At 35.5% G+C, this 17786-nt stretch overlaps 3 protein-coding genes across 3 annotated transcripts; all 3 read left to right on the plus strand.

The window, feature by feature from the left end:
- Positions 1–4384: 4384 nt before the first annotated feature.
- On the plus strand, positions 4385–5341 carry LOC134334536 (olfactory receptor 4E2-like). The gene has a single exon (XM_063016886.1). It carries the CDS (start codon positions 4385–4387, stop codon positions 5339–5341), a length of 957 nt encoding a protein of 318 aa, XP_062872956.1.
- Positions 5342–9651: 4310 nt separating this feature from the next.
- LOC134334901 (olfactory receptor 4E2-like) lies at positions 9652–10596 on the plus strand. Its single transcript, XM_063017367.1, has one exon. The coding sequence runs from the start codon at positions 9652–9654 to the stop codon at positions 10594–10596; it is 945 nt and encodes a 314-aa protein (XP_062873437.1).
- Positions 10597–11683: 1087 nt separating this feature from the next.
- LOC134334903 (olfactory receptor 4E2-like) lies at positions 11684–14586 on the plus strand. The gene is made up of 2 exons (XM_063017368.1): positions 11684–12615; positions 14436–14586. Exons 1-2 carry the CDS (start codon positions 11684–11686, stop codon positions 14584–14586), a joined length of 1083 nt encoding a protein of 360 aa, XP_062873438.1.
- The last annotated feature ends 3200 nt before the right edge of the window (positions 14587–17786 follow it).

Genomic DNA, 17786 nt, shown 5'->3' on the forward strand with positions numbered 1-17786 from the left:
TGACCACCTCCTTGTTTCTACACTCACTGTCTATTTTATCAGCTCCACTTACCATATAGAAGTAGTCCATCTATTTCTCTACATACTTTTTAACCCTTTCATGCCTGAGTGGAACTTTCCATTTTCGGACACTATGTAACATGGTCATAGAAAAAACCTTATTGTGTAAATACCGTACATAGCATAGACTGTATATACACACCATTATAACCAGAAGAATCAGTTCTTTAAAATGATATAAAACTCAGTATGGTTATTTAAGTGTAATATAACCAAATCTATACAAAAATCCTTCAAAATCAACCTAAAAAACCTCTCAATTTTTATTTCATACATAAATACTTAAATTTTTAACACATTTCTGTGCAATATAGAGAAAAATATTTTGTGAGCCATTTGTCAAGAAAATAATTTTGAATCTATCATCTTCTATTCAAAAGTTATGACCAATTTAGCAGAAGGTGTAATTTAGCAATTTAGAATGTTCGTGTCGCTCCTTTTTTACCTCACTTTTTACCAATGTCAGCATACACTATAAACCAATGAAAGTGTACTTTTTTCTTAATTATTACTAAATTGTCCACATCCATATTTTTGAAATAAGACAGCAGATAAAATTTATTTGACAAAATAAGCACTCTGACAACAGTGTATAGTTCAAAAACATTAAAGATTTTTATTAGAATTATATACACTTCTCATTCTATAAATAATTTCAAAACAACAATACAATATAGTTCAGCACTATTGAAGAACAATGAACAATGCATCACTCCATAAAACAAACTCTCAAATAATCCAATTCAACAATACAAGAAAAAGCAATTATTTGTTCAGGATAATCATTGAACAATTCAGTAAACAGTTTTGAGGCAACAGGATATCAAATCTCATCTAAGCCATTTTGCCAAAAATTCACTACAAAATATTTAACAGACAATGCACAAAGGATAATTACCTCAAGTTACCTCCTTCCAATGAACAATGCACACTGAACTTTGACCTGTGAAGAGAAAGAGAAACAAAGAACATATACACAAACACAGGGGTTGAGGAAGGATGAGAGGGACTGACAGTAGAAGACAGAAGCCCTGTGTAGGTCTAACTGCGAAACTCATCTCCTTCACTAGAATGCCAAGACTGAAAACAGTTTCGATTGCCAACTAAACAAAATCTTCTACCTTGGCACTCAGGAGCCATGCATGCAATCTTTGTTTTATTTTCTTTTTTGAATTTTTTGTAGCAAAGCCAGCAATTTCTTGATACTTGCTCCATCTGAGGAATGTGGGTGACGTAAAACGATGAGGAAGTGGTTGGAGCTACTGAAAGCTGAGATGGCAAAATTGAATCTACGGCAATGTCTGCAAGTTGGCGCGAAAGATTTTCCCTAAAGTTTATCTGGCTGTAGCCTGCTAAACTAAACCCATAACGTGATGCTGGATTGGAATGATGCCAGTCCTGAAACAAAATGAAACTATTAACGACGGCTATGTCCACAAAATGGAAGAAAAGTGTTTTCCACCACTTGAGTTTTCTGAAGCAGACTGTATGTGTTTAACATTTGATCAGATCTGTCAACACCTCCCATGTGTTTATTGTAGTCCTTTACTACAGCTGGTTGACGGACTACTTTTCTGTCCCACTTGGCACCAACCTTTACCATCCTAGAAACCTCTGATGAATCATTAGCATTGTGGAAATTAGAGAGGCATGTAACTGCTCGCGTGTCCTTCCACTGAACAACTAAGACATTTCCGTCAATTCTACACCACCTCATATCACCACGGTTAGCTTGCCGCTCCCATTTCTTGACATCTTTGAAATCCACTGGGAATTTCTTACGATTAATCCTACATGTCCCACAAGCATTGATTCCCCACTCCTTAAGTCGGACCATAACAGTTGGTGATGTATAGAAGTTGTCAAACCAAACTGTGTGACCTTGATTTTTAAATGGCTGCACAAGGTCTCCGATCACTTTTATAGCCAAATCAGTTATGCGCCCATCAAGACTGCCTGTGTATACATCAAAGTCTAAGGTATATCCCGAATCTGAAGTTGCAATGACCCACAATTTGAAACCCCAGCGAGTAGGTTTGCCCTTCATATACTGCTTGAATCCTGATCGACCTTTTGATTTTACCATTCTCTCGTCTATGCTCAGATTTTCATCAGCCTGGAAAAGCTGCTGACACTTGGTTTTGAGGTGGTCCATCAGGTAACGCAACTTCCTAAGACGATCAAGATTATTTTCTGTGGCAGGATCTACAACATGGAGGGCTGCCATCAATTCCTTGAAATGGTCACGGGACATGAATAACTTGGCCCATGAACCCTGAAGAGATCTGGTTCCCCAATATCTGTGAATGCTGTGGAGGGACGTGAAACCCATGTAAATGAGGAGCCCAAGAAAGCGGTAGAATTCATCTGGGGTCACTTCTTCCCATGCCCCATGATGGTTCGCATAAGACGGCCTATTCAGTACAAGCTCCCACCCCTTAGAGTTTGTAAACTGGAAAATCTCAGCAACAATGGTGTACGTGAAAAACAACTTGAAGAAGTCTATTTCACGCAAGGTACTTGTGGCTGACCGTACAGCCCTGTGCACACTTCCCAGATCTATGCCTACTGGACGAGAAGGATTAAATGGTATGGGCTCTGGTGCTTCTGTGTCTACATCAGCATAGGAAGGAAAGGATACAGATTCAGGGAAGCGTTTCCGCTTCCTACCTGACATGGGACAAGAAAGACTAACCAAACCCATAAAAGAAAACAAACATTAGTAAAAATCATAATCTGAGTTTGTACTCTTTTGTTGATTTTATATTTTGTTGGCAGCCCTGATTGTGTGTGTGGGTGCAAATGCTGACATTTATTGTCAGCATATATGTACACACACACATTTACAAATACACACACTTGGAACACATGTATTTACCGATAGGAGGTTGTTGGTTGATCCCTCTGCTCATCTTGCTCTTCTTCATCCTCTTCTTCCCCTTCATCCAGGAGCTCCATGTCCATGAAGTCCTTCTCTTCAATGGTCATGCCTTCATGATCTTCATCGCTGTCATGTTCAGCAATAAGCCTAAGCTCGTCAGGGCCTAGCCGCTGTCTCCTCTTCAGAGACTCCATAAGGCGTGCATATTGAGCCTTGTCTCCATCCATCTCAGAATAATAAAAGAAAAGAGATTACAATGAATAAAGGTGGTGACAGTGATGTTATTTTAAAAATAATTACATATATGTAGAATTCAACCACAAATACTCTATATGTTTTTGTCAGAGACGCTAATGTCCACAGGCTCATGTTTTGAAGTAAACTCAAGTACACTGAACCAATACATATGACAAAAGTTTCTCAAATCTGGCACATGGTTTACACATAAAACAATAATTATCTAAGAGGAGCAATAATTACAAGACAAAGTAAATAGTCACAGACTGAAATGTTATGCACCTGTATGCTTTCAAAAAAAGCTTTCAAAAAAAGTTTGATACCATATTTTAGTCCCTTTCAAATATCTCTTGCAATACATTAGAAAATTATGCAAATCTGACAGAAATATTTTATAGATAAAACTATATTTCACTGATACAAGTAAGAATTACCACAGAAAAAAATATATTATGGTAAAAAAAAAGTTATAAATTGCACAGACTGACATGTTATCTACCTATATGCACCTATATGGTAGCATAGCATACTTTAGTCTCTTTCAAATAAATGCAGCAATTTTTTAGAAGATGATGCAAATTTCACAGAAATATTTTATAGATAAAATAATATTTCTCTGTTATAAGTACAAATTACCACAGATAAAATATACCATGGAAATAAAGGTTATAAATTGCCCAGACTGACATGTAATCCACCTTCATGCTTTCTGCCTCAGCTAAATTACTTTAGCCAGTCATGCTAAATGCATGTAATGCAAAATGTAATGCTATTATGAGCAAAGCTAAGGTGTGCCTGACTGGCCTGCCTGCAGTCCAGAGCTAGCTCCTAGTAAAAATGTATGGTGCAGCATGAAGAGGAGAATCAGACGACGATGACCACAGACTGTTATGCAGCTGAAGTCCCTAGTTGTGGGTATAAACAACAATAAAAATGTTGTAATTTTGTTTACAAGGAACATTGATGACACAAACTCTCTTGGTGAGCAATTAGGTAAGGTGTCTTTTGGGAGCTCATACTGCTTCATTTACAAACATCAAATGTCACACTATAAACATGTGCATATATAAACAACGAGAGCATCTAATGCAACATACAGTACTAAAAGATATCAATTCATTACACTTTCTAATAAGTGAACTTATTGTGGTTGTAGACGTTTTAGGTCTTAAAGATTAAAACAACGTTATGTAATTTGCTTTGCAGATGCACTGGAAGAGAAGGATGGAGAATTCTACACGAGAATTCATGTTTTTGCTGTATGGACTGAATGACACCAGGACAAACAATAACATTTATTTTGCATTTGGTCTAGTTGCCTATATCATGACTCTTTTTATAAACGGGATGCTTATTGCTACAATTATTCTGGAGAAAACACTTCATGAACCTATGTATCTGTTTATATGTAATTTGTTTGCAAATGGAATATGTGGTTCTTCTGCTTTCTATCCGAAGATCCTTGTGGATCTTTTAGCAGACACTCATGTCATCTCATATATCGGGTGTTTTGCCCAAGTAATTGCCATTTTCTCATATGCTTTTTCAGAATTAACATGTTTAACAGTTATGTCATTTGACCGTTATGTAGCCATATGTAAGCCTTTAGAATATCACTCTCTCATGACGCTTCAGAAAGTGAGAAATTTACTTCTTTTCACCTGGACTTTCACTTTACTTCAAACATCAGTTGGGGCTGTTCTGACTTCCAGGTTACCATTATGTGGTAATGTAATTGACAAGCTTTACTGCTCTAATTGGGACATTGTTAAGCTATCTTGCATAGATGTGACTGTAAACAATGTGTACGGTTACGTTCTAACATTTTTTCAGATTTTACAAGCTGCAATCATTGTAGTGTCGTATGTTCAAATTGTCAAAGCATCACTGCGTTCTAAGACAGGTCGGGTTAAATTCATGCAGTCGTGTTTTCCCCACTTAATAACACTCATTAGCTTCACTGTTTCACTGATTTTTGATGTTATGTACGCTCGCTATGGCAAAATTCAGGGACAGCAAGCTCTGCGTAACATTCTGGCTATGCAGTTCGTTGTTGTGCCTCCTCTCCTAAACCCTTTGATATATGGAATAAAACTAACCCAGATACGGCAAGGATTTTTAAAAATGTATGTTTACAGGCATAAAGCAGTGCGACCGAGCTGATTCACTGTCTGTAATCACACAGAGTAGATGGACATTTATATGCATATATGAGGAAAAACAAGCCCAGCTCTTTTTTTGGTTTTCTGTTTACTCTGAATGTGATACAGATAATATTTAATAACTCACATCTGCCTTTATACAGTTCTGGTCAAGTGACGATTCAGTTCATGGTAAATATCTTTAGTCTGATTAAAAATACAGTAGAATAAAAAAATCTATGAAATTTGTATTAGGCTTTCAAGTGTTTTTACAGTTAAAATCCAAATTGTATTTATTTAGGTCATTAAATTATAAAGTAATTGTAAATATTCTTATTTTAAACCATTGAGGATGCAAACTGTTTCTATAAAATATGTATTAGCCTTTTAATTGCATTTACATGTTAAACAAAATCTTGTGGTGATACAAAAGCTCTGAAAACAATAAATTGTCAATGTACAACTGGTTGTTTTTAAAACAATTTTACCATCTAGTTGTGAAAGCTGAGAGAAAAAGGGAATATTTGAAAGCAGTATGTGCAGAACATACCAAATTTTAAAAAGTAAAATTGAAGTTTTGGCTGGGCATAAGTACATTAAGCAGCAGAAGAAGCCAAAGCAATCAATTTTTCATAGTATTTAAAAAAAAGCAACCTATCTGGTAAATACTTTTTTATAAGCTACACTTTCCATAGATGAGATGAAAGATTCCATAGCCCATCTATAGCTCTGGACACTTTGTAACTCCATGTGCTTAATTTTTCAGTCAATGCACTGCAACGACACTAACATGACTCTAACAGGCTCAATAATCCAGGTACACAAATCCACAAAGTTGAATCACTTCATCTGGACACCTGTAAAGATACGTTTCATCACTCATCCAAGTGACTACTTCTGTCTGAGCTGGTGGGTATAAGGTTGGGGTATTCACCACCAGCTCAGACTGAAGAAGTCACTTGGATGAGTGACGAAGCATATCTCTACAACAAACTTGTGTCCAGATGAACTGATTCAACTCTGTGGAGGTGTGTAATTTTTCATAAAATCTTTTATCATAGGATTTGAATTTTTGATCACAGGATGCTGTGGTTGGTGCACGATTTTCTTTTGAACACTGACATTAAGGTGTTTTAAAATCCCAGACACTGATACATTTGATATAATTATACCAATTCCACACACACTACTATGGTTTTACTATGTTTGTTTTACTGCAGTGCTGAAAATGGTCCACCACCACCATTACATCTTTTTTTTTATTAGGGACACTTTTACTTGACAAATGGGTCCACAGACCCACAGATAGGCTACAATCAGTACTTGTGTATCCACAAATGTATCTGTATGGTTGATGGAAGTTATAAAACAGGGGTGCTCATACTTTTCTTGTTGGTGGCAAGATGGAATAGAAATATGCAAACACTTGGAACAGACTGTTGTTTGTAATCAAATATAATAGACCTACTTGATTACTACCAATAACACATCCTTTTTGAGAGACTATCTATCTTTGACAGTGTTGTGCAAACTAACATTTTGCCATTTTCACTCACCACTTGATAATCCTAATGGGAAGACTGTTATACTTCTTTAAATTAAATGTACCCACTTCCCTCAGAACTCATTTTCCCAGCGTGCCTGCAATTTTCTGCATTCGCTGTGTCTATTCTAAATTGACATTATCTACAGTGTCTAAATTGACATTATTTACAGTTCTATGTATTAATGAGTAATTTGCACACAGAAGAAATTTATTATGCATACATTAATGTGCATGAACACATGAGTTTTTAATACATACTGTAGGTGTATAAACCTCTTCAGTAAAACACAAATTAAAACACATTCTGCTTAATAGTACATATTAATATGAAAAGTCTGGAAATTAGTTAATTTGCTAAGGTTAATATAATCGTGGTATGATTCCAATGAAACCTCCTACTTAAAACAACAGGACGAATTGTGTCTTCAGGGAGCTTCTCCCTGTGTCATTTATGGTACATCACATGGTATATTTAACATAACCTGCCCATATAAACAAGCAAACCAATCACAGAAAATAAGTCACTACCACATGCTTGTGGTCTTCTTTTGTTTTCTGGGAGTTATGCTGTTGAGCTCTTTTAAAAAGCTTGCTATTTGATTTCTCATCGAAATGTGCTTATTACGCAATATTTTAGGCCTTGAGGTTATTATTGTACCTCCTACACTAAACCCTATTATATATGGAATAAAATGGACCCAGATTCGACATGTGTTTGTCAAACTGTACAGACAGAGAGTTAAAGCTTTACGGCACACTTGATACCAGTGAATGTTATGTCTAGATTGTCACATTCAAAAGTGCCAAGCACTGGGCATTAAAGACAAACTTTACTTTTTTCTAGTACCTTTAAGAACTCAGAATAAAGAGGCGTTTTTTATCATAACCTACGTGAAAAGAAGAATTCTACATTGTAAGATATTTCTTTTTAAGACATTACAAAATGTAAATCTAGATGTTATTCTTTATCTGACCCTGCTTGATGATTTAACCTGTATCACAGCATTAAATTAGCACGTTCATAGGGATTAAAAGTGCAAATCTTAGATTGTACTCAAAAGGATTAAATTAATAATAGCAAATTTTTCCTTTTAGAATCAACTTATTAATGTTCTCTAAAACTATTGTTGTTGATTTAAATCTCAAACATTTAATGTCTTTATAATCATCTAGATAATATTGTTAAAATATGACAATAAGTGATGTGCTCTTGTGATGTGGTTCTGACATTTTTACAGGCCACAGATGCTTGAATGACATTTGGAATCTGTGTATTTAATCTAGATGTGTACATTTGTCCTACATTAACTATTCATTTTATTGTTTTTGTGCATTTAGCTTTCTAAATAAAAGTGTACAGAAAGATTATATCCATGAGAGATGACTTGTGTCCAATAACAATCAACTACATTTTAATGAATAGAACAAATAAACATATAAACTTTGCTGCACGTATCATCTCTAATAATATTATCAAGAAAACTCTTACTTTGGCTTAAATACTCTGTTATTAACACTTTTTAAACGCTCATGTTAGCATTGTAGTGTTGCACTTGATAAACATATAATAAACATTTAGCAATAACATGACAGAATTTTTTTTATTAGGATTTTAACATCATGTTTTACACACTTTGGTTACATTCATGACAGAAACGATAGTTACATGTTACTCAACATTCATCAATTAACAAGTTTAATGTCAAACACAGTCATGGACAATTTTGACTTTTTTGACTTTGGCTAGAACATGCAAACTCCACACAGAAAGGACCCGTATCGCTCCACCTGGGGATCAAACCCAGGACCTTCTTGCTGTAAGGCGACAGTGCCCACCGTGACACATACTTTATAATGCATACATGAATGTACAGGGTGAGTCAAAATGATGTTAACACTTGAATGGCGGAAACCGTTTATTCACAAAACATTCATATCATTCATAAGATGATTTACAGGACAGTCTCAACCTGTGCCCCATCATGTTCAACACACAAAAACCAGCAAGCAACAGCACCATTTATGTTTGTTTGTTTATTAGGATTTTAACGTCATGTTTTACACTTTGGTTACATTCATGACAGGAACGGTAGTTACTCATTACACAGAGTTCATCAGTTTACAAGGTTATATAGAACACAGTCATGGACAATTTAGTGTCTCCAATTCACCTCACTTGCATGTCTTTGGACTGTGGGAGGAAACCGGAGCACCCGGAGTAAACCCCCGCAGACATGGGGAAAACAAGCAAACTCCACACAGAAAGCACCCGAACCGCCACACCTGGGGATCGAACCCAGGCCCTTCTTGCTGTGAGGTGACAGTACCATGTAAAGCCCATACACACATTTCATGGTGAATAGATCCATTAGTATTAACATAATTTGGACTCACCCTGTACCTGAATACATGAGTTTAGAATAGCTGAGTATATTACGCTCTTCAGTAAGACATGGATTTAAATACATTCTGCTTAATAATAAATATGAAAGGTTTTGGAAATTGGTTTATTTGCAAACGTTATGATAACTGTGGTATTAATACCTATGGAACTTTTCTCTGAAAACAATGACTAATCGTCTTCAGGGAGCTTCTCCCTCTTTCATTCATCAACATCACATGGCATATCAAACATAATCTGCATGTATAAATGAGTGAACCAGCCGCAGGAAAAGACCCACGGAGAAAAAAGAAAATCTCCACTTAAGAACTACCACATGCTTGTGGTTTTCTTGTAGACTTATTAGAAAGCTTGCTATTTGATTTCTCATCTGAATGTGCTTTGCATGATGGAAAACTCCTCCAGTGAAATTATTTTTGTTTTGAATGGACTGGATGACACATGGACAAACAGACAGATTTACTTTGCATTAGGTCTGGTAACCTATATTTTAATTCTGCTTTTAAATGGGACATTAGTTATCACAATCATTCTGGACAAAACTCTTCATGAGCCCATGTTTCTGTTTCTATGCAGTTTGTTCATAAATGCAATATGTGGTACATCTGCTTTCTATCCAAAAATTCTTGCAAATCTTGTGACTGACACTTATGTTATTTCATATACAGGTTGTCTTTCACAAATGTTCGTCATGTATTGTTATATGTTTTGTGATTTCACGTGTTTAACAATTATGTCATATGATCGCTATGTAGCTATTTGCAAACCTTTGGAGTATCATTCTATTATGACACTGCAGAAGGGGGTAAAATTACTCATTTTTATATGGTTTACCACCGTAATAGAAACATCTATTGGGACTTATTTAAAAGCACGACTTCAGTTATGCAGTAATAAGATAGACAAGCCTTACTGTTCTAACTGGGAGATTGTTAAGTTAGCCTGCACAGATGTGACCGTAAACAATGTGTATGTCTATTGTTTAATATTTTATCATGGTTCACAAAGCATCTTTATTGTCGTATCGTACGTCCCTATAATCAAAGCTTGTTTGCGCTCCAAGACAGGCCGAGTCAAATTCATGCAGACATGTCTTCCCCATTTACTATCACTGTTCAACATAACTGTTTCAATCCTTTTTGATACAATGTACTCTCGTTATGGTAATAAACAGTCAAATATCTTACATCTTAAGAATATCTTAGGCATGGAGTTTATTATTGTACCTCCTATACTAAACCCTATAATATATGGAATAAAATTGACCCAGATACGACATGGGTTTGTCAAACTGTACAGACAGAGAGTTAAAGCTCTGTGGCACACTTGATATCAGTGAATGTTCTGTCTAGATTGTCACATTTAAAAGTGCCAAGCACTGGGCATTAAAGACAAACTTTACTTTTTTGTAGTAGGCACCTCAGAATAAAGAGTTTTTAAAATCATAGCCTACGTGTAAAGAAGAATTCTACATTATATGATATTTCTTTTTAAGACGTTACAAAATGTAAATCCAGATGTTACACTTTATCTAACTCTGCTTGATGATTTAACCTTTATTACATTGTTAAATTAGCACGTTCATGGGGATTAAAAGTGCAAATCTTAGTTTGTACTCAGAGGGATCAAATTAATAATAGTGCCTTTTTCCTTGTAGAATCAACTCATTAATGTTCTCTAAAAATATTGTTATTGATTTTAAATCTTAAAAATGTAATATCTTAAATATGAAATGTATGAAATATGACAAAGAAAAAAAGAAAAAAAAACAAGTGTGCTTTTGTAATGTTGTTCTGACCTTTTTACAGTCCACAGATGCTTGAATGACATTTGGAATCTGTGTATTTCAGATGTGAACATTTGTCCTACAATAACTATTCATTTTATTGTTCTTGTACAATTAGCTTTCTAAATAAAAGTGTACAGAAAGATGATTATATCCACGAGAGATGACTTGTGTCCAATAACAAAGCCCATACACACATTTCGTGGAGAATAGATCCATTAGTATTAACATAATTTGGACTCACCCTGTACATGAATACATGAGTTTAGAATAGCTGAGTATATTACGCTCTTCAGAAGGACATGGATTAAAATACATTCTGCTTAATAATAAATATGAAAGGTTTTGGAAATTGGTTTATTTGCAAAGGTTATGATAACTGTGGTATTAATACCTATGGAACCTTTCTCGGAAAACAATGACTAATTGTCTTCAGGGAGCTTCTCCCTATTTCACTCAACATCACATGGCATGTCAAACACAATCTGCATATATAAATGAGTGAACCAGCCACGAGAAAAGACCCACGGAGAAAAGAAAATCTCCACTTAAGAACTACCACATGCTTGTGGTTTTCTTGTAGACTTATTAGAAAGCTTGCTATTTGATTTCTCATCTGAATGTGCTTTGCATGATGGAAAACTCCTCCAGAGAAATTAGTTTTGTTTTGAATGGACTGGATGACACATGGACAAACAGACAGATTTACTTTGCATTAGGTCTGGCAGCCTATATTTTAATTCTGTTTTTAAATGGGACTTTAGCTATTACTATCATTCTGGACAAAACTCTTCATGAGCCCATGTTTCTGTTTCTATGCAATTTGTTCATAAGTGCAGTATGTGGTACATCTGCTTTCTATCCAAAAATTCTTACAAATATTGTGACTGACACTTATGTTATTTCATATACAGGCTGTCTTTCACAAATGTTTATCATGTATTGTTATATTTTTTGTGATTTCACGTGTTTAACAGTTATGTCATATGATCGCTATGTAGCTATTTGCAAACCTTTGGAGTATCATTCAATTATGACACTGCAGAAGGGGGTAAAATTACTCATTTTTATATGGTTTACCACCGTGCTAGAAACATCTATTGGAACTTATTTAACAGCACGACTTCAGTTATGCAGTAATAAGATAGACAAGCCTTACTGTTCTAACTGGGAGGTTGTTAAGTTAGCCTGCACAGATGTGACCGTAAACAATGTGTACGGCTATTGTTTAATATTTTATCATACTTTTCAAAGCATCTTTGTTGTCATATCATATGTCCTCATAATCAGAGCTTCTTTGCACTCCAAGACAGGGCGAGTTAAATTCATGCAGACATGTCTTCCCCATTTACTATCACTCCTCACATTCACTGTTTCACTTGTGTTTGACGCAATGTACTCTCGTTATGGTAATAAACAGGGACATCAAACTCTACACAACATCTTAGGCATGGAGTTTATTATTGTATCTCCTTTACTAAACCCTATTATATATGGAATAAAATTAACCCAGATACGACATGGGTTTGTCAAACTGTACAGACAGAGAGTTAAAGCTTTACTGCTCACTTGATATCAGCAAATGTAACTTTTTTTTAATGCAGTAAACCATGTCTAGATTGTCACATTCAAAAGTGCCAAGCACCGGGCATTAAAGAAAAATTTTACTTTTTCTAGTACCTTTACCTTTTTTTGTCATAACCTATGTGAAAAGAAAAATTCTACCATAGTAAGAGATTTCTTTTTAAGACGTGGTACAAAATGTAAATCCAGATATAGTTATACTTTATCTAACCCTGCTTGATGATTTAACCTTTATCACAGTGTTAAAATAGCACGTTCATGGGGATTAAAGTGCAAATCTTAGTTTGCACTCAGAGGGATTCAATTAATAATAGCTCTTTCCTTTTAGAATCAACTCACTAATGTTTTCTAAAAATATTGTTGTTGATTTTGAATCTCAATAATGTAATGTCTTCATAATCATCTAGATAATATTGTTAAAATATGACAATATGCCAAAAAAAGACAAGTGTGCTCTTGTGATGTGGTTCTGACCTTTTCACAGGCCACAGATGCTTGAATGAAATTTGGAATCTGTGTATTTAATCTAGATGTGTACATTTGTCTTACAATAACTAATTATTTTATTGTTTTTGTGCAATAAGCTTTCTAAATAAAAGTGCACAGAGATGATTATAACCACAAGAGATAACAATGTGTCTTCTTTTTACTCTTCTAACATTCATTTAACCAATCTTAAACTGGCCATATGTAGGTATTTACAGTATGGTTATGTGCAGTTGAAAAAAAATATTATATGGAGAGTCATTTGCATGCAAACTTTCTAGTTTAATAGTTTTGTAATAATCAGTTTAGCTAGCCATCACTTCAACCTAATAAACTTGTGTATTGTGTGCACTGAACAACGTACAAACAGATCAGTCTGTGTCCAAACAAGCTGCAGGAAGGTAAGCACCTCAGCATGGAAGGAGGCCTATAACTACCAGCTTTTAGCGTATATCACCAGGTCAGTCCTCCACCAGTCAGGATCCAGTAAGGGCTTCAGGGCACTTTGCAAGGGGTGTGTTTACTGGGGTGTTACAAACAACATTACTTGTTTGCTTTGTGTATGAATATAATCTGGCCTACCTATTCGTATGTATGTAACTATGTTTATAACTTTGTACTGCCAGGCTGATCACACAGTCAGTAATGAAGAAATAAGACTTTAAACTGACCCTGATATTTCCTTTACTGAAAAAATAAGAATTAACTTTCAATATCTGGTCAGCACAGTCTGAATTTATATTATTTTAATCTAATCACATTTGAAGAAAACATATCTGCATACTAAAGCAAGACATTTATTATGCATACTTGAATGTGCATGAATACATGAGTTTGTAATAGCTGAGTATCTTCAGTAAGACATTCTGCTTAATAATGAATATAAAAGGTCTAGAAAGGTTATGATAACTGTGGTATTAATACCAATGGAGACTTTTTCAAAAACAATGACTAATTGTCTTCAGGGAGCTATTTTCTTAACAGCACGACTTCAGTTATGCAGTAATAAGATCGACAAGCTTTACTGTTATAACTGGGAGGTTGTTAAGTTAGCCTGCACAGATGTGACCGTAAACAATGTGTACGGCTATTGTTTCATATTTTTTCATGGTTCACAAAGCATCGTTATTGTCGTATCGTACGTTCTTATAATCAGAGCTTGTTTGCACTCCAGTTCAGGGCGAGTCAAATTCATGCAGACGTCTTCCCCATTTACTATCACTCTCTAACGTCACTTTTTCACTCCTCTTTGACGCAATGTACTCTCGTTATGGCAATAAACAGGGACATCAAACTCTACGCAATATTTTAAGCCTTGAGTTTGTTATTGTACCTCCTATACTAAACCCTATTATATATGGAATAAAACTGACCCAGATACGACATGGGTTTGTAAAACTGTACAGACAGAGAGTTTACCACACACTTGATATCAGCAAATGTAAAAAGTTTTTAATGCAGTAAACCATGTCTAGATTGTCACATTCAATAGTGCCAAGCACTGGGCAATTAAGACGAACTTTACTTCTTTCTAGTATATTTACCTTCTTTAATCATAACCTGCGTGAAAAGAATTCCACATTGTAAGAGATTTCTTTATAAGACGTGTTACAAAATGTAAATCCAGATGTTATACTTTTAGATTATGTTCATTTTATTTCTATCTAACCCTGCTTGATGATTTAACCTTCATCACAGTGTTAAAATAGCACGTTCATGGGGATTAAAGTGCAAATCTTAGTTTGCACTCAGAGGGATCAAATTAATAATAGCACCTTCTCCCCTTTAGAATCAACTCATTATTGTTTTCTAAAAATATTGTTGTTGATTTTAAATCTCAATAATGTAATGTCTTAATAATCATCTAGATAATATTGTTAAAATACGACAATAAGCCAAAAAAAAAAGACAAGTGTGCACTTGTGATGTGGTTCTGACCTTTTCACAGGCCACAGATGCTTGAATGACATTTGGAATCTGTGTATTTAATCTAGATGTGAACATTTGTCCTACAATAACTATTAATGTTTTGAGCAATTAGCTTTCTAAATAAAAGTGTACAGAGATGATTATATCCATGAGAGATGACGTGTTCAATAACAACTACACAAAGATATGCCTAAGCAAAACTTTACTAGAGGAACAAATGAACATGTGAACTTTGCTGCAAGTATCATCACAAATAATAATATCAAGAAAACTCTTACTATGGCTTTAAAGCTCTGTTATTAATGCCACTTTTTAAACATACAGGTTGGCATTGTAGTATTACACTTTTGATGTACAAATCACAAAATAAACATATAGCAATAATCTGCCAGAACTCATACTTTATAAATATCCAAAACAAAAATACATCTGCATTGTAAGGTACACAGCTCAGAATTTACATCAGATGTGTTTTACTCTTTTAACCTGATTCACTCGATCACAATCCTGTCATATATAGATATACACCGATCAGCCAACATTAAAACCACCTCCTTGTTTCTACACTCATTGTCCATTTTATCAGCTCCATTGAACTTTGTAGTTCTACAATTACTGACTGTAGTCCATCTGTTTCTCTGCATGCTTTGTTAGCCCCCTTTCATGCTGTTCTTCAATGGTCAGGACCCCCACAGGACCACTACAGAGTAGGTATTATTTAGGTGGTGGGTCATTCTCAGCATTGCAGTGACACTGACATGGTGGTGGTGTGTTAGTGTGTGTTGTGCTGGTATGAGTGGATAAGACACAGCAGCGCTGATGAAGTTTTTCAACACCTCACTGTCACTGCTGGACTGAGAATAGTCCACCACCCAAAAATATCCAGCCAACAGCGCCCAGTGGGCAGTGTCCTGTGACCAATTATGAAGGTCTCAAAGATGACCAACTAAAACTCAATAGATGAGTGATCGTCTCTGACTTTACATCTACAAGGTGGACCAACTAGGTAGGAGTGTCTAATAGACTGGACAGTGAGTGGACACGGTAATTAAAAAACTCCCGCAGCGCTACTGTGTCTGATCCACTCATACCAGCACAACACACACTAACACATCACCACCATGTCATTGTCACTGCAGTGCTGAGAATGATCCACCACCTAAATAATACCTGCTCTGTAGTGGTCCTGTGGGGGTCCTGACCATTGAAGAACAGCATGAAAGGGCGCTAACAAAGCATGTAGAGAAACAGATGGACTACAGTCAGTAATTGTAGAACTACAAAGTGCTTCTATATGGTAAGTGGAGCTGATAAAATGGACAGTGATTGTAGAAACAAGGAGGTGGTTTTAATGCTATGGCTGATTAGTGTATACAGTATTGTCATACGCAAACAAGAAAAATATGACTATCTGGAGTGGCTTTTGCATGCTATATAGTTTAAATAAATGTATTTTACAAAAATAATTCCTGCAGCTGAAACCATTCACTGAACCTACAGTAAACCACACAATTAGTTCAAGTAACATTTGATTGCTTTTTTTTAAGTGCAGCGTCTATTATATGAGCTGAAGTGTTTTAGCGCATTGTGCAGTCTGTGGTAAGTTATCAGACTTTGCTCAGAACACCAAGCAGCAGAACAACAAGTGTAGCCTGTTTTACATCAATGGTATAATGTCTGTCCATACAGAAGAAAGTTTAAATAGTGGTGGAAATAACACTGAGTGGATAACTACAGATTGTCATGGATTATTATCACAACAAACACAAACACTGCATCGTAATTGAGAAAGTTATAAGTATCCAGAATTTGTGTATCCAGAAGTGTCATTGAGTTCTGCTAAAACAAGAACATCTATTTATTCAATAGTCATGGTACATGGACCATAAGTGCAGAAACTAAGCATGCTTGTTGACTGTTTTTTTAACCTGTTCATCAATGAAATGATAAGTGCTAAGCGTCTCTTTCACAGTGAGAATTCACACTTCATCTTTGGAACTAGTCCACAAAGACAAATATTAATTAATTTGTATGGCTGGAGATATACTTGCTTTTTACTTGTTTGACGAATGACTATCCAGAATTTAAACAGCAAGATGTTTGTGCATGTCAATAAATATTCAAGCAATGCATTTACATGCTGTAATACAAGTCAGTAGTGACAGCAGTGTAGTGTGAATTCAGGATTAGACTTAACAATGCTAAAGCTGTGTTAAATCGTAGTTATTATTCTTATTCAAATGTTTGGAAGCTGCTTGTCAAACTGTTTTTTTTATTGTTTTTTAATTGTTTTAGCATCTGCTGCTGGTGTGTGTGTGTGTGTGGGGGGGGGGGGTCAATTAATTAACTAAATTCAAAAAAATAACAAAAAATATGAAATGCCATAATATTTTGTTGTTTCTTCCCCCCAATTTCCAGGTGGCACAGCGATAAAACACGCTAGAACACCAGAGCTGACATTTTGAACTCATCAGGCGCATACATGAACAACGTTTAGCTGTTGTTCAAGAGCAGGGTGAGAGCCGGAAAGGGATTTCCTCATAACTGATGCAATTACGACCTCTGCTGGCTGATTGATGGCATTTTTGATTGATTGATGAATCTTTTCACCAGCTTTGTGTACAGAGAGACACACACTGATCCTCATTAACCCTCAACTCCTATCAACTTTTCAATAGGTGAAAAGATGCAGTCGGCTACTGCACACGTGTCGGAGGGGGCGTGTGTCGGTCTCG

Source organism: Trichomycterus rosablanca, chromosome 20 (genome assembly GCF_030014385.1).
Source record: "Trichomycterus rosablanca isolate fTriRos1 chromosome 20, fTriRos1.hap1, whole genome shotgun sequence".
In the NCBI taxonomy this organism is placed as follows: domain Eukaryota; kingdom Metazoa; phylum Chordata; class Actinopteri; order Siluriformes; family Trichomycteridae; genus Trichomycterus; species Trichomycterus rosablanca.